General features: G+C 41.1%; 1 protein-coding gene across 3 annotated transcripts; it reads left to right on the top strand.

Moving 5' to 3' along the window:
- Positions 1–8,991: 8,991 nt before the first annotated feature.
- Positions 8,992–14,881, top strand: isl1 (ISL LIM homeobox 1). 3 transcript variants are annotated; one of them, XM_034199283.1, is made up of 6 exons: positions 8,992–9,118; positions 9,496–9,685; positions 10,578–10,837; positions 11,636–11,922; positions 12,362–12,529; positions 14,110–14,881. In XM_034199283.1, exons 1-6 carry the CDS (start codon positions 9,091–9,093, stop codon positions 14,224–14,226), a joined length of 1,050 nt encoding a protein of 349 aa, XP_034055174.1. In that variant the 5' UTR covers positions 8,992–9,090; the 3' UTR covers positions 14,227–14,881. The 3 variants fall into 3 exon arrangements, with proteins under 3 accessions (XP_034055174.1, XP_034055172.1, XP_034055173.1); XM_034199281.1 differs by lacking the exon at positions 8,992–9,118 and having other exon boundaries at positions 9,353–9,685; XM_034199282.1 differs by lacking the exon at positions 8,992–9,118 and having other exon boundaries at positions 9,353–9,685; positions 11,639–11,922.
- The last annotated feature ends 3,680 nt before the right edge of the window (positions 14,882–18,561 follow it).

Here is an 18,561-nt window from a genome sequence, read left to right on the forward strand (position 1 = left end):
CCAGTCATATTGTCCACCTGGCTGATCCCGTGGCTTTCTCTTTGTAATGTGCTTTGCATGCAATAACACTAACAGGCATTTGTTGTAGCTACTAAGGCTGTTTTCGGACTGACTTGAACCCTGCTTGATAAAATGCAGCTCTCTCGTTTATTTGAATGAAGCCCATTACCACAGAGGATGTGCCAGCACAGTTAAGCAGGCTACATTTTTGCTCCAACATTAATTGAGCCGGGATCGGACTCGAAAGCGTCTTGGAGGCAGGCTTATGGAAAACTAAAATGTGCATGCTCCATGCGCCCAGATCCCCGGATGATCTGGATATTTGTGTTCCAAAGAGTCAGACCTTTTGGCTTCATGCATTCAGAGTGGTACTGTAGGTCTTTAAAACTATTCTCGGCCAAGAACCCTCCTTTTACAGCGACCATTTTGTAGATAAAATGTTGATAATTCAGTAAATATTTTATAGTTACCAACAGGTCCTGTTCAGCACAATGGCTCAGGGGTTAGCACTGTGTCCTCACAGCAGAAAGCATCTGTTTAGGGGCTCCACCAACGCCAACTGGGTCATTTCTGCATCGAGATAGCATAAGTTATTCAGGAACAATATCTGACATGACATAACATTGGCATGTTTTTTTGTTATTTCAGTAGTAATCGCAAGCGATGTTTTCAGACCGTGTCGACTAATGCCTCTATATCCCACCTCTAAGTATAATATTAACTGAACAATTAGCTGTGGCTTTGTTATTTAAATATAGATGGTGTTGCTTCTATTTCCCCGTTATGTCTATGTATCACCACTATGAGGATCACCGAATAAATGTCCCCAACCTCCAAACATCTATTCATCGTTCCTCATTCATTATATCTTTATTAAGAAATGACATATTACTGCGGGGTGGGCCTTGCTATTCTGAAGTTACTTGGTAGAGCTGCATCACCAAACTTTCATTAACACCAAAAGTGATTTCCTTATATCACGACATTGGTTGAACTTGACGGAGTGTCTTCAATAAAGCTTGAGGGTCTAAAATGTGACTTAAATAAGAATTTAGAAAATTGTTTTTTATCTGAGTTTAGAATTTAGATCTAAATTAAACCTTCAAAACTGGCAACATAGAAGTCTGTGAAGTAAAATATGACATTATTCTGACATTATGTTGTTTAGGCTCTGCTCCTTACATGTGATGAAATTTGCCTGCAGTCATGGCCCGGGGCTACGGCTGCCCTAGAGACAAAGGAAGAGGGCTGCCACCATCATGTTTAACCACCCCTGACACATCATCGCCCTTATTGTGCCTCTCAATCTGAACACACACACACACACACACACACACACACACACACACACACACACACACACACACACACACACACACACACACACACACACACACACACACACACACACACACACACACACACACACACACACACACACACACACACACACACACACACACACACACACAGCAGCAGCAGTCCAGGGCAGCAGTGCTGCAGCACCATCTGTCAGCCTGGTGTCAAGTGGCCCTTGTCTCCAGTGATTATGAGAGCTCCTGCTGCCTCAGGTGGTCCATGGACCAGCTCACCCATCTAGAGGGGGCCAGGCCGGGCCATATGGTCTGTGTGGGGCACAGGGGCACCCAGGGGAGGCAGCTCCCCTCCCCTGCCACTGGACAGGACAGACAGCAGCCACAGCCTGCGCCTGTGACTGTGACTGTGGCTGAAGTGACGGTGAAGGACTTGACAGAAGTCACTCTGAGTTCCTGAGAGGACCACTGTGAGGGAGGAGCACAAAGTCAGAGGTCACACAGGTCAACGGTAGCTTCTTATGCTGTTATTTTAGAGGCATCCAGAATTATGAAAATGCAGTAGCACATTCAAGGTATTCTACAAATCCATATCAACTTAAAAACAGTGCCTTTACTAAACGAAGAAGACAGTTACTGTCAGCCTGAATGTACAGATGGATATTATTGGGTATAAGATTTTCTCTCTTTATGTCATTGTGAAATGAATATCTTTTAAATTTGGGCTTTTGGCTGGACAAACAATTCATGTAAAGATGTCCCTTTGGGATTCTAGCCATTTTCATAATCTTCAGTTTCAGTTTGTAAGGTGACAGTGAGGTTCACTCAGCGATGTGAGCAGAGCCTTGACGAGTAAAAACAAAAGAGAAAGTTTGAGTCCATTTCAGACTGTCCTCTGATAACTACAATTTGTATCTGTAATCATTCTCATTCAAACTTGCAGTTGCGCTTTAAGTCCTATAAACTCATGTAGTAGATGCTCAAATCAGATCGAACTCAGGATTATGTGCTTGCATGCTGCATGTTGAGCTAAAATCGATTTTGACACAGGCCCATTTGATGTCAGTCGGAAGTGCACATTCCCAATCATATTACCCCCATAGCTAAATAATGAGCCTGAGGCCTGTGGCAGGTGTCCGCACGGTTGGTAGTCCAGTCTTGGTCTGGACAATACTGCACTTCCTTCATTGACTGACAGTAATTCAGTACTCTCTCTGCTGTAATACACTACATTATTTACTCTGCTCAAGATTTGCTGTCCACTGCACTTTTCTCCTTCTTCTACATTTGACACCATGTTAAGTGTTTGTTGTATTCTACTCTGCTCCTTTCTGGTGTTTACTTGTGTTATCCACTGTTAAAGTTACTGTTCAATTCCATTGTATTACTACAAAATGACATGAGTCAGAGCTCTCCATATTGAGCATGAAAAGCAGACAGTATGTGAGACTTCAATCACCTGTTCACACAGTTATTACAATAGTTGTATATATTATTTTAATAATCACCATTTGTAAATGATACTCTTGTATTAGTTAGGTTGGATGATACAATAATATACAGTATAGGTATAAATAATAACCTTCATCATTAGAACAAATGTGTGTAATTGAAACAAGCCATATTATGCTTTTTGACATTGTTCCTTTCCTGTAGTCAGGGGCGCCGCCAGGGATTTTGGGCCCCATGAAAAGATATCACATTGGGCCCCACCACCAGGTCCAGGCCACGCCAACCAAGCACAATGCTGAAACACCTCCAGAACCCAACCCACTCATTTATGCTTTAAATAACTCTACCTGTACAGGCTTGCATCTATCTTGTAGTCCAATACTAACCGCACAGTATTTACTGACACTGAGCGGTGAACATATAACACTGTGCAGACGTGCAACATTCTGCTGCAGTAGAATTCACTATTTGATATAAGAATAACATTCCTGACAATAGACTTCAATAGTCATCTTTTATGGTGTACATGCCTTTTTAATAACATTTTTGAATGAATCTAAATAAATATAACTTAAATATACATGACCTCTTAAATAAAAATAAAGTGAACATTAACACCAATATTATCATTTATAAAATGCTATAACAAAAAGAATAACATAGTCAGCAGATTTTTTTATTAAATATACCAACTACAAAATAAGCGGGTATTAAAGTGTAAACAGACAACAAAACGGAAATGGAAGTGAAAAGGCCTGATGGTGGCGCTACATCAGAGCCTATTACCTGTTCTCAGTCTTTTTCTCATCATGCATCTTGTGTGTAGTGATCTAATATCGTTACCATAGCCTTGCCCTTTAACAGTTATTACGAGCCCTGGCTCAGCCTTACTCACCAAGAGCCCAGCGCCTAGCCTTCTTACAGGCAAAGTCACTGATCAAGTCCTTGAAGTCCAGCTTTCTAGCCAACTGGCTTTCAATGGACAGCATGGCAAGACTGCAAAGCCTTATGGGGGGTCAGGGCTGCGGAGCCTAAAGATGGATCTGTTGGTCCTGGCACCAGGGGGAGGGACAACTGATTTAGTATGAATAGCTGCTAAAAATGTACCTGCATTTATTAAATGTCAGCTAAAAGAGGAGTGAAATGAAAAACCTCTGAATTTTCTGTGAAGATATTAACAATACTTAATATCAGCAAAACATTACAATTATTATTTACAATGGACTACGCTTAGCTAACAGACTAATTTACACCACTCATAGACCACACCCACCTTTTCTTTTGAAAAACTGGGTGACATACAGTCGCCCTTTAGTCCCTCTCTCTTGTCTTTCTCTCCTTTCTTTTCTTTTTTGAAAGCCTGACTTTGTTAGTGGTTGAGACATCGTACACACGTAAGTACTAGCATCCCTCCTCACATGCTCTCACTCTCTGCTGCTAGAAAGTGCGGTGCTGCACAGCGTTTGCAGGCAGGACCAAACCATTACATGTAAATAGATGGGGGTGTTCGATGCTTTGGCTAATTAACTTTTGGAAGAAAATAAGTTCAATGAATCGTAAGTTTAGTGAGTACATTATCAATATGATGTTATATCAATGTTAATTATTGATGATTGATGAAAGGTTACTTACATTTTTTTTCTTAATGTTCTAAAAATATTTGGGGCCCCTGTCAGTCACGGGCCCTTAGAATCGTCCTAACTTTTCACCCCCTTACGGCGCCCCTGCCTGTAGTGTAGGATTGTGTGCATGTAAATGGTCTGCAAAGGCTACCATCCCTGTGTTGCCTCCAGAGGAGTTTCTCTCCCACAGATCCTTAGAAGAGGAGACAGAGGGAATCCCTCCTGGTTAATAACCAAGATGTTAGCATCTGTTAGAAGAAGATGCATATATTTATCATATATATGTAAAGCTATATTTCCCTGTGTTCAATTTGACTTACCAATTACACCCAGACAAGTGCTTGGATTTAGTTTAACTGTGAAAACAACCCCATTAAAAGGCCTTGACCAACAGTGGATGTATGGGTACCTTCCTGTTTCATAGAGCTTCATTGTTCTCTAAAAACCATTACAAACACACAGATGAGCCACAATGTTGCACTGCATGACACTGCATGACACTGCAGTATATTATTTTTATTCAAACCTATTAAATCCAATAAAACCATTTCGGACATTACAATTGCGGTATGGCCAAGAAGGCAGCTCAAATCCAACGTTGTACACAGAATGATCACATACCACGTTTCATACAAAGGATCCTGAGTAAAGAACAGTCCAGAAATCAACGGAAGAATGTATGCATCGATAGCTCCTATCACCTTGCATTTTCACTCAGCAGATAAACAAAAACATGTGACTTATAGCACTGATCAATTATTTGTGTCGTGGTAAAAGCCAGTCAGCTGGAAATGCCAAGCACATATTTTTGTTCATCACACATGATCTGTTGTGTGTTCATTTTGCTGCAGGCATTTCTATCATAAGCCGAAACATAATAATATTTATTTTATCAAACTATTTTTAGAAATCCAGCACTTCAATTCTTTATCCTCTTATTTGGCAATTTAAATTCTAAATTGAACATTTATTACGTGTTCATAAGTGATGGTAATTACACTTAATACATGAACCAAGGCTCTTTGTACAGAGATGTGTTGTGGACCAAGTGGCCTCTCAAAAATAGTGACGAACACAAATATGGAGATACTGTTTACCAAGTGTTGCATTTATTTTATGATAAATGCAACACATGTGACACAATTATTATAAATCCAGTCTTGACAGTGTCATAAGCTGTGATTCTGTGCTTCTACTCTCCAGCTCCACTTTCACAGCTTCAGTCTTTCACTACATCCAACCTGTAATCAGAGCATGCTTTGCATTGAGGTAACGCAAACACAACAGATAGAGCTATAGCAGAGGGAGAACATAAAGGAATTTAGGGATGTCACTTACAATTATTCAACAACATTTGACTTCTCCTCCTGCTTCTATAACATTTTGTTTGCCAGCCATTTTGAATGAAAAGAAAGAGGAACTTCCCAGCATGCAATTTTAACCAATGACATATCACTGGAAAGACCAGGATGTCCATCAGGGATTGATAGAGTAGCTCAAAAGTGTCAAAGGAGATGCATGTTAACAAAATGTCCACTACAGAGGACATTTTCAATGGGCTGGGTCCCAGGAGGATATACAGCATTATAGTGAATCTGACAGTTTGCATGTGAGTCAATAAGATAATAACAGTACCAATATATAGATTCATTTATATCGAGCTTTAAAACACATGTTTACCCAGCCTGTCAATCCACATGGCCAATGGTATGTGGAAACACTTGTGAATCCAACCTTCCATCCATTGCAAATAGTTGCATTTGAATCCATCTCAACTTCCTGTCTATAACAGATTTGTTGTTGGGGACAAAAGCTGCTTCGTGGCCCCAAAGTGATCGGGCCGAAACGGATTCTGTGCTGGAAAGTTAAGCAGACAATTGAGGTCAAATTGAATAAAATACTGGCAAACAACGAAAGAACGAGAATGATAAATGACAGAATGTGTCTACTCTGGATATATAATGCAGAAGTCAAGAGGATATTATTCTGCAATTCTACTACTAATACATTTAGAGATGGAAATAATGTGACGCAAATGCTGTGTAATAAAATACTGGACGCAGAAACCATCTAAAAGAAAATGTTGATAATTCTGTGAACTATGTTCTGTAATATTTTGCCTTTAATAATTGCAGTATAAATTTGAGTTTTACAAATAAAGTAATGGGAACCACATGTGCCTATATCTTTCACAAAAGATACATTCACATTTGACATGCACTTACATTGCAATCTCGAAATATCTGAAATTGGAGATATTGATTTCTGTTCTGTGTTAGTCAGAGCTCTCAGAGTTTTTCAGCATGAGAGTCAGACAGTATTAGACCTGACTCACCTGTGGAACAAGACAACAATCAGATTTGATTACACCATTTATAAATGATACTTTTTCATTGGTCCTGTTAAAGGATAATGGAAAATAGGTACAACATTTATCATCAAAATGAGAAGGAATATTTGTAATCTAAAGCTATGCATTAAAACACATGCATTGACTCACTGAAGAGATGTATCTCAGTCACATCACTGCGATGCAGTCAGCATGGAGAAGGCTAAGCTATACCTGGAAATGATGATATTCAAAATGTAACAAGCCCTATGTTATCAGTCCCTTCTCTGACACTACATGAAGATCAAACTATTTCCTACTCTGCCACGGAAGACTGGAATGTATTTAATTCCGCAGAATTCATATGAACATCAAGTCATTTTTTGTAATACTGAGCTGCATTATCTGACCAATTAATCAATGTATAGTCAATACATGCATTTCATTCATGGTTAAAGTCTATCCATCTACACTTTACAAAATAAAGGAAATATTTGTACCCTTCATTTTGTACCGAGAACATGTGGTGACAATTGTGTAACTTCATTTGACAGTCCAAAAAATGACATTTAAAAGGAGTGCAAAAGTGCTTTTTTTTAAAGGTTTATGATGTATCTATATACATTTACACATACAACAACCTATTCGTATTATAGTATCTATTATACAGCACATTGTATTTCTTATTCTTTGTTTTATTGTATTATATTTTGAACTCATGTGTAAAATCCATCATCATGCTGCTGTGACAAAACAGCATCCCCATTTGGTTTGAATAACATATGTCTAACTCATTGTAATGTAATCTGATCCAAACACAAAATTAGTTAGCAGAAAGTATTACATTAATTTCACATTTCAAATTCCTTTTTTTAACAATGTCTTATGAAAGAGTGTATTTTTTCACGCCATTTAATGTTAACATTTTCAAACAATTACAATGTATTTTTACATGATTATATATCTATTTTATTCATATTATTATTATTATTATTATTATTATATTGGTAGCCTAACTCAGCTTGAAGTGCTAAACCAACGTTTCCTCATCACTAAAGCCGAAGCTGTCCATTATTCCAGGCTTCCTTTAACAATATATTCATTTTATTTATAAGAGACTGCAGTGTGACGTGGTGTGAGTTTACTAACACAAGAGGGCGTGTGTGTGTGTGGGTGAGTGTGTGTGTGTGTGTGTGTGTGTGTGAGTGTGTGTGTGTGTGTGTGAGTGTGTGTGTGTGTGTGTGTGTGGGTGAGTGTGTGTGTGTGTGTGTGTGTGTGTGAGTGTGTGTGTGTGTGAGTGTGTGTGTGTGTGTGTGTGTGTGTGTGTGTGTGTGTGTGTGTGTGTGTGTGTGTGTGTGTGTGTGTGCGGCCCCGGCCTGTCAGCTCTGATTCAGGGCTCACACCCCCACTGCTCTCTGCACATGGAGGGATATTTTCCTAATTTTAACCAATTTTTTAAAATGTGTTATCTTAGGCTCACAATGCAGAGTTTCTTCAAGAGTGGAAATAAGGTTACTTTTTTTACATGACAGCAGCCAGAGGCATTATATATATATATATATATATATATATATATATATATATATATATATATATATATATAACAGACAGCCTATGATTGCGATTAAAATATAGGCGCTATAAGCTTGGTGTAATATGTTTACGTCATGTCTCAAGACTTTATGGATTCATAAATCCATATCCTGTACGACCTTAGATGGTGTGTCCAGGAATGTTTCTCTATAGTCTAATGTATGTCCAGTTTATATTGAAAGTTAAAAAAAGAGGTGAAGTGTGTGGAACACACACAGCTGAGCATGTAAACAATAGTCCACTCAGCAGCAGCGCACTACAAAAACAAGAGAGAAGACTAACAGAAGAGAAAAGAGCAAAGCAAAGCTGGAAAACAAGTGATATGCAGCAATAAGTGTGCCAGTGTGTTTGTGTGTGGGTGAGTGTGTGTGTGTGTGCGTGTGCGTGTGTGTGCGTGTGTGTGTGTCCAGGGTCTGCACAGCCAATCAGCTGCTCATGCAGATGACGTGCTGCTGTCCTACGTCAGCCTTACGGCTTGTCAGGATCAGAGCTCCACACACACCGGCAACAAACACACACACATACACACACACACACACACATTCACACACACAAACACACACACACACACACACACACACACACACACACACACACACACACACACACACACACACACACACACACACACACACACACACACACACTCACACTCACACTCCCTCTGAGAGCCGGACACACAGCCCCTGGCCCGGCAGCCCGGCAGCGGAGGACACATCCAGGCTTCCAGGCGCCGCAGCCCGCTGTGACAGTGGACCTAACGTCGCCTTACTTTGTGGACATGGGAGACATGGGGGATCCGCCGAAAAGTAAGACACTTGTTCGGAGTTGGGATGCGATTCTGGAACTAAATTCTTCACAACTTGAGAGTTCTCTTTTTTTGTGTGTGTGTGGTGTGAAATGGCCTTTAAAAGTATCTAAAATAAGCTACTGAATTCAAAGGTGTCAGTGAAGCTTAACGTCAGCGGATACAGACTTTTAAACGAACAATTGGACCATATCGAATATGCTATACTATTATTAATATTAACCACGAAAAGAACAAACAACGTAATAGCCTACTACTACTACTACTGATAATAATAATAACGGTATCGATTTGAATGCTAAGGCCAACTCTCCATGATGCGTTGTCCCGCGGACCGTTGTCCCCTGTCTGATGTGTCCCGCTCCTCTGCCCCTCCAGAGAAGCGGCTCATGTCTCTGTGCGTGGGTTGCGGGAACCAGATCCACGACCAGTACATCCTGCGGGTGTCCCCGGACCTGGAGTGGCACGCCGCCTGTCTGAAGTGCGCGGAGTGCAGCCAGTATCTGGACGAGTCCTGCACCTGCTTCGTCCGGGACGGGAAGACGTACTGTAAACGGGACTACATCAGGTAGGACGGCCGGGACGGGACCACCCTCTGCAGATAGACCAGAGCGAGCTGCACGGCCGTTGGAATTATTACAAATTGTTTTGTTATTATACAGTTTTAGATTCAGATTAAATTACTGGGTTAAGTGACATGAAGCCCTACATTTTAGAGGGTTCATTTATTTATTCTTTAACATTATGATCATTATCATATTACTTAGACCGTGCAGCTCAGTTAGAAATATATTTTAATGTCACATCAGATGCATTTATAATATATTACATTAGTCCTTTATTTATTAATCAATGTTCGATCAGACAGTAGCATTTGTGATGGACATAAAGGAACATAACAAAAACACATGTCCTCTCTTAATGTTTTAATACAGCCTGTAAGTGACTCACTGATTTGGCGTTGATAATAATATTCGATAAGAACTTGGGCAGGCCTTCAGTTTTTTCTGGTGACAAAATTACTGTTGAGGTCGTGTTCAAATAATTCACATTATAGATAATAATGACATCCAGACAAACAAGAACCAGAATCACTTCATCATAAGGAACATCATAAACAGACTTAAATGTGCTCACTGTCATACCACTACCACTATAGTAATAGTAAATAGTAGATAGTAGGCTAAATAATAATAATAAAATAATAATAATAATCATTATTATAATGATAATAATAATAATAATAAAAATAATAATAATTTAATATTATTTTGCAATGATTACAAAATAAATAATGCGCATCTAAAAAGTATTTATTATAATCACGACCTATTATTATTATTCTTATTTGTATTATTCTTATTGATCGTCTTATTTATTTCCTATACTGTTTATCTGATTATTATTTGAGCGCCAGTGCCCGGCAGACAGACTGAGTGTGTGTGTGTGTTTCCCCGCAGGTTGTACGGGATTAAATGCGCTAAATGCAACATCGGCTTCAGCAAGAACGACTTCGTGATGAGGGCCCGCTCCAAGGTGTACCACATCGAGTGTTTCCGCTGCGTGGCCTGCAGCCGGCAGCTCATCCCGGGGGATGAGTTCGCTCTGCGGGAGGACGGGCTCTTCTGCCGGGCCGACCACGACGTGGTGGAGCGGGCCAGTCGGGGCTCCGGAGTCCCGCTCAGCCCGCTGCACCCCGCCAGACCGCTGCAGATGGCAGGTAATGTCCCGGGCAGAAGGCTGACACCAGGACTCTCACAGCTGGAACATATTCTGTGCGCTGTACCGCGATCGGCCTGGCTGCGACTCTTTTCTTTTCACCAAGTTCCAAAGCCTATTTCCATGTCTCGTGTCTGGATTTTGATACTTAAAAAATGGATTATCTGAATTGGCTCTCCATAAAACGGAAGAGTGTGATGTCTCATGTTCTGATCTGCACTTCTTGTATTTCACATCGCCACTGACAGTTAACTGCGCGCAGTGCAGAGTGATTTAGTGGCAGGTCTGATCTTTGTGTTCATGCAGTCTCATGCAGGGACATAACTAACATGCATCTGCTAGTTGACTTGGAGAGGTCGGGCTGGTTCAGTCTTCTCCTCCCATAGAGGCGATGTTTTGTGTTTTACATGCTCTTCCTGCATACCTCTGCCGGCCAGGCCAGGCTCTCAGATTAGATACAGGGCGCTGCTGTCAGAAATACCCCAGGTTATCAGCGCTGTGCGGGCTCTGCAGTCTGGAGAGGGTTTGGCTCGCCTATTATTTTAAATCTAGGATCAGACGAGCCTGGAATATGGTTCTATGTTGTTGCATTGTTATGCCAAATACTGCAGCTTTACAACTGCAGTTTGTAATGTGTGTTAAGAACGGTTTCTATCTGCAGGGATAGCGTTGCTGCAAAGTTGTTCAGTCGTTGCAAAACTCAAAAGCCCTGTCCATTCAAAATAAATGTCATTGTGTGTTGTACAGACAGATGAACTGATGTTGCCTTCCTTGGGTTCTTCTCCCTCCTTCCCAACAGCAGAACCAATCTCGGCCCGGCAGCCCGCGCTGCGGCCTCACGTCCACAAACAGCCGGAGAAGACCACCCGAATCCGGACGGTGCTAAACGAGAAGCAGCTGCACACGCTGCGGACCTGCTACAACGCCAACCCGAGGCCGGACGCCCTCATGAAGGAGCAGCTGGTGGAGATGACCAGCCTCAGCCCGCGGGTCATCCGGGTCTGGTTCCAGAACAAGCGCTGCAAGGACAAGAAAAGGAGCATCCTGATAAAGCAGCTGCAGCAGCAGCAGCCCAACGACAAGACGGTGAGAGCTGGACTACATTTGAACGGATTATGTCTTTGCGCAGAGACAGACTCTATAATTGCAAGTGACCATTCACAAAGAACATTTTTAACGCGGGGGTTTCCTACATTTAAAGCAGCCATCATTTAAGCCAAGGGCAGTCACTTTTATTCACACAACTCCTTATCACACGTGTCGTGTGTCTCAGAGTGGAGGACAAGGCGATGTAACAGCCCCCCCCCACACACACACACATTGTATTAATCCCTCTCTCTGTTTATTTGTGTGCTTGCTTATTGATTGTTCTGCTGATTGACTGGTGGATTAATTTCAGATGCCCCCCTCACCATTTCCTCATGCGCACATACAGACACGCGCATGAACACACACAGACGCGCGCGCACAGTGAAATATGTGTATCTGGGTACTGACCCCCCCCCCCCCCCCCCCCTTCTTGCAGAACATCCAGGGGATGACGGGCACCCCGATGGTGGCGGCCAGTCCGGAGCGGCATGACGGCGGCCTGCTGGCCAACCCGGTAGAGGTGCAGAGCTACCAGCCGCCCTGGAAGGTGCTCAGCGACTTCGCCCTGCAGAGCGACATCGACCAGCCGGCCTTCCAACAACTGGTTCGTCGCTTTTATTCATTATTCATTACTGCTTCATATGTATTTAATTAGTAACACTATTCTGTCATTAATTTATATTTTATATTTGACATGCAGTTGTTCTTGTGTGAAGAACAATCCATTCTTCTCTGTTTGGAAACTTTATTTTCGGTTACAATTTGACCACACACAGTATGCCTGCAAAGGATATGGAACACTAGACTGACATAGGGTTCTGAAACCCATTAACTACATTATTTTAGCTGGTCCTCCTTCATTGAGATTTGTTTAGTTATTTAAATGTATACTGTTTCCGTGGATGCTCATCATTCCACCTGTTTAAAGACCCTCCACTACAGTGATCTATATCCTTAGATAAAACAATTGCTGTATATGATTCGGCTTCATGACAAACACAGCACCAGTGATGGATTTTAAACCTTTGGAGTTATATTTATTTGATCCCTATCGGTGTATTTGTTTTGGAGTGACGCAGCATGACACAAACCCCCCAAAACTCTTAAAATAACTTCCAGCAAAGACACGGTGAGGTCAATCAATCAAACCTTTATTCATCCCGGGAACACACACACACACACACACACACACACACACACACACACACACACACACACACACACACACACACACACACACACACACACACACACATACACACACACACACACACACACACACACACACACACACACACACACACACACACACACACACACACACACACATGACATGCTGTATACAGAAGCTGAGCTGTGTGAAGACAAGAAACAGTTAACATGTTTGAATGATTTCATTTAGAAATACATACAGATTGCTTCTTTACCTCGAGTAGAATGATTTCATTTAAGCTCAACTGACTTCAGAAACTATACTGTATGTTTTTACTTTAATATAAAGAAAACTATCCCTTTGAACCTAGGCCTACTTGGTCTGAGCGGGTTTTCCAGGCAGCCGCTGGTTTCCCCTTTTCTTAATATGCTCCAATTGACGCAGAAACCTAAGAAAGAGTTCAGCCTCCAGTGTGCTTTTTAAAAAATGTTGCAAGTTCATTTTCATAGAGACCAGAGAAATCCTTTATTCGTCCCACAGTGTATAGTGTACAATGTTACAGCAAAGGGACAGTGCAGAAAATAGGCATACAAGTAGTTGAGGTAATTCATAAAGAGGCAAGCACACGTTAATAAAAGAAAATCCAATAAGTACAAATCCATTTAAAAACTAAAGTAAGCATGTAGTCTATCATACACATGAAGTGAATATACACAAAGGAGGTAGCAGGGAAGCATTACATGTAAAACGTGAATATAACACAGTTATCTCTCCACAGTGGGCTTACAGTCTGCATTGAAATGACAGCGTCAGCCAGTAAACAGTAGGCTATATATTAAATATAGCAGTTATTAGTTACACATGATGAGAAATTAACAACTGAGGAAGCTGTGGGAAAACTGGATAATAATGTAAACGATAGTCGGATGTAAATGCACCAGAACATGTATCCATAGCCGCTTTTGGTTTGCGCATCTCCAACCTTCCCTCACGGTGTGTCCATGTGTCTGACCGCTGCTCTTGTCCCGCAGGTCAGCTTCTCGGAGGGTGGGCCGGGCTCCAACTCGACGGGCAGCGAGGTAGCGTCCATGTCGTCCCAGCTTCCGGACACGCCGAACAGCATGGTGTCCAGCCCCATCGAGGCCTGAGGACTGACGGGAGCACCCCCCCTGCTCATCCCATCCCTCCCGACTGCACCAACAACCCCCCTGGTTGTATTTTGACACTGTGAAGACAATCATGGGATTTTACCACAGCCTCATTATATGATGTCCATCCCGAAGAGGCGGGCGGATGCGTCATGGCCGGTGCTGCACGCGCACACGCCTGGTTATAGTTGCCAAAACGAGAAGACATGAACCATCCATAAATGGGACCTCTGAGTAGGAGAGACATCGAGATCTTGCGAAAAGCTGTGCGCTACTTTGAATAGAAACATTGACTGGTGACTTTTTTAAATATTCGGTCCACGCACTTCATCCTGTAATAGACCACGAGGAGGGGAACAGCACTGCTTTTCTTCATTTAATTACACGGTTTCCTTCATGACCCGAAAGCATTTGCAACAAGGTATACCTCTCTTTTGCCACAAGCTTCGTGGGACATTTGTGTGAATCAGTGTCCGTCCGAGAATTCTTTTTTTCTTTCCCAAAGATGTGTATATTTAAGTCAAAAATACCGTTAGTTCTGGAAGAAAATGTTTCGTTTGTTCCCGTGCAACAACATTTATTTATTATTTATTGTCGAGACATTTGCCACCTTTTGTGTAACTTTCTTAACTGAAGTAAAAAGAAACAAAAACGATCGGCGTTTGGTCTGTGGGTTTTCTATCGCAGTTTATCTTTATACGACAATTAGAGAGGTGGGCTCTTTAAAGGGTTTCTTCTCTGTGAACATCCTCACATGAGGCGGAACATCAGCTCTATTAGATGGCTTGATGGATATGCCGTGGTTCATTGGGTGTCATGTTGGTGCACGTGCTGTCTCAGTTTACCTGTTGGCTGCCTGGCTGCTTTAGAACTAACTCCACGGCAAACTGAAAAAGCTTAAGACTCTTAAACTCTTATTTTTATAGAATCAAAATTCAATGTAAAGTGAAATGTTCAGAGCCATATGACATCTTGATTTTACAGCCATCTTCTGTCCTCATGCTTACAGGGCATGATATTGTTTTAGAATATTACAGCTCAATAGGAACTGTAGTTTTAGGAACAATCTGAATAGAAATGACTTCAGATATTCCTGGCCCATGGCTTTGCGACGTCCGACAGTCAGATTACAAATTATATAAATATTATATTGGAGGCATTATATAGTCTGAGTTTAAGTCATAATTGTCTGACCTCTCTATTCCAAAAGAAGAATATGTGTTGCTCTTAATTGGGAGTCACTGATATTGCTGAATGTGTTCAAATGTAGGAGACTCCACTCATCCTTTGTTTAATTATAACCATCGTGGTTTAGAAAAAAGTGCTATTTAGTTTTTTATGTGATTGTTGTGTGAGGATCTGTACAAGCATGGAGCTTATGTTCTTCATGTCTAAATGCAAAACTAAATTATTTTTAATTCAGGGGATGGGATCAGGTAATATTCAATATGTAAAGAAATCAGGTTTGAAAGTGTTGGTGTGCGTGACGGCGCTCACTGACAGACCGTAGAATGCTCTCTTCAGTGTCCGATCTGACTGAACTATGGAAGCAAAGGAGGGACACCAGTTGATGTTATACTATTGTCAGTGCATCATTTTCACGGCTGCTCTGATTACCTTTACTTATCTTATTCTGCAGTGAGCCATGAGCACGTTCTGTGTAGCATCTATATGCAGCTTCTGAAACAGCTGTTTCAGACCACCTGGAAATTAACTAGCAGTCTTATAATTCTCTTATTTATTATATAGTTGATTTGATTGCAAAGCAACAAAGAACAGAAACACACATGTGGTAAATGCACTCCTAAAAGCGTGCTTATTACACCAAATACTATTTGTGAACAGTTACAAATGTTGTTTCTATTATAACTATCCAAAAATAGCAAATTCTCCATAAACACACACAAACACAAATTGCCAAAATATGACATTGTTGCAGGGGAGGCCTTTGAAAGCTTTTTAAAAGGAACATGACAAAATCAGCTGTTTTTGTCATGTTATCCCTACAGAAGCTGATTGTAGGGCAGCTACCAATAGGAGTACATACATTTCAATCATTTTAATTTAATGTCAAGTAGCCAGTTCTTTGAACACATGTTGCTTTCATCACCGTGAACATGACTGTGGTGCATCACAGGAAGGGAACGATCTCTCTGAAAACACACATTTAGAAGTAATAACTGATATGCATGCATTGCGGTTTGCAAAATAATGAAAGACAGCACATGTCATTTTTAGCAGGAAATGTAATGTATATGTAAAAGGAATACAAGTATAGGCTTAATAGCACAGAACAGATATCATTATTTGGAACAGGGAGAGTTTTGATGAGAGGGATATTATGAGTAGTTCTGCTTAGAAAAGCATTATGTGGAAGATTTGTTTCCAACTGTTACTCATGAAGTGTCATGTTGAAATGTGTGACCTGAAAGGATGCTAACAGGTATAGCACCTGGTGTAGTTCACACTAGCTACTGACGTTAGCGAAGTCACGGCAGTATTATTCATTGAAGATGTCCTATTCGTCGGGGGAAGTTTCCTCTGAGTCAGTCTTCAGTGTTTTTTCCCTTGACGTTATGAACACATCTGAATAAGGCCACTCTTTGCATTTCCTTGGTTTAGTTCCTCACCCAGAGACTGGTGTGCAGTCTGTGCACCATTCACCTCTAGTCTGCTATGAGTAAGTAGAACGTGATGAGTATCCTGCCAGATTCAATCACCACTGTTAAGCATCTCTGTACACCTTCTAACTGTTTTGCAGATTTTAAAACCAGATAACCACCTTTAGGGCAGCAATGCAATGAATCTGAATCTTCCCATAACATCATCAATGAATGACCTGAACATTTGTACAATCCATTTTCAGCATAAGATGTGAGAGCATGCTGAACTGACAGCCTACAGCGAGTTGAGAAGAATGAGGCCAGAGGGCTTTATCTCTGTACGAGCGTACTGCCTCTGGCATTATCCCTACATCCAGGAAAATGCATCTCACTGCGCCTGTCGGCCGGGTATTTGCACGTCTCGCCATTTGAAGAGATGCAGTGGGGGGAGTGTCACTAGCAATCAACCAAAGCACTGTCATTTAGGTGTCAAGATTCACTGTATTTTGCACCTTCTGTCTTCTGCTCAACAGCACTGCACCGTGCACCTGAGCCACATGCTTTTCAAGTCTGTTCCACTTTCACTACGCTTTCCAACCAACATCTACCTCCGAGGGATCTTTACTCCAACTGAAGCAATCTTTTCCATAAGCAGAGTGTGTGTATGCATGTTTGATTATCAGCAGCAGCAGCTGCCATCATCACCAGCTTCCACACTGTAGTCATTCAGTTGTATTGAGGGCTTAGGCTTTTAAAGGTTGTCCAAATGGTTCCGCTTTACATGAAAAAGACTTGATCAGGGTTGGGAAATATCATGGTGTGGCAGAAAATAATTTCCTTGTTCTGGTTTGCAAATGACATGCAGGGTAAGTCCCTCCTTTGAGGCAGCTATCTTCCCATCTACTATTTGATTTAAATAGACTTGAGTTAAATGTGCAATTAGATCATTGTTGAACATTATCAACAGATCAACACGTGTTTGGGTTAGAAGCCTGAAATAAGGTCTGTGATTAACACAAGCTTAAGAGATGTTCACTTTTATTCCCCCTCACACATATTTGAGTAAACACCCACTGGTGAATGTCTGAAGGTCCGATGTGTCATTAAAATGGCGGAAGCGAACAAGTGACTAAATGACACTGCTCTCCTCATGGAAGGATTTGCGGTGGTGATGCGCTGTCGTGAAACCATGATATCGTTCTTTTTCACCTAAGCCTTTTACTTTTGGCGTTATTTACTTTTTAGAAATCATAAATGTGTGGAGATGATCCTGCTTAACAATACCTGTTAGTATCATTAAGGTGTGTTTGATCTTATTTTCTGCATTAATCTGCAATCGAATGGAAAACTCCCATTTATTTTTGTCAATGACGCCGTGCAATGCTAACTCCCGCGTGCACCTACTAACATGCCTCATCACTGCAGTGAACAACGAAAACCTTGACTTTAATGAAATGTATTATGTCAACAGATTACACATAACTGTACTAAGTTAGTTGAGAGCAATAATATTAAGTTACAATATAAAATAAGTCTTACAACTTATTATTATTGTTTTTTACTAACCCTAATACATAATAAATTAGCTGACATATGCATTTAATTAAAGTCAACGTTACTGTATTTTTTTATTTTTTTCAGTGTGCACCACTCTATATAACATCCTTGATCCCTGCAAATGGGATAGTTTGTTTGGATTACATCCAAAGTGGCACAAACAAGAAAACAACAA

The sequence above is a fragment of the Gymnodraco acuticeps genome, unplaced genomic scaffold (genome assembly GCF_902827175.1).
Source record: "Gymnodraco acuticeps unplaced genomic scaffold, fGymAcu1.1, whole genome shotgun sequence".
Lineage (NCBI taxonomy): Eukaryota > Metazoa > Chordata > Actinopteri > Perciformes > Bathydraconidae > Gymnodraco > Gymnodraco acuticeps.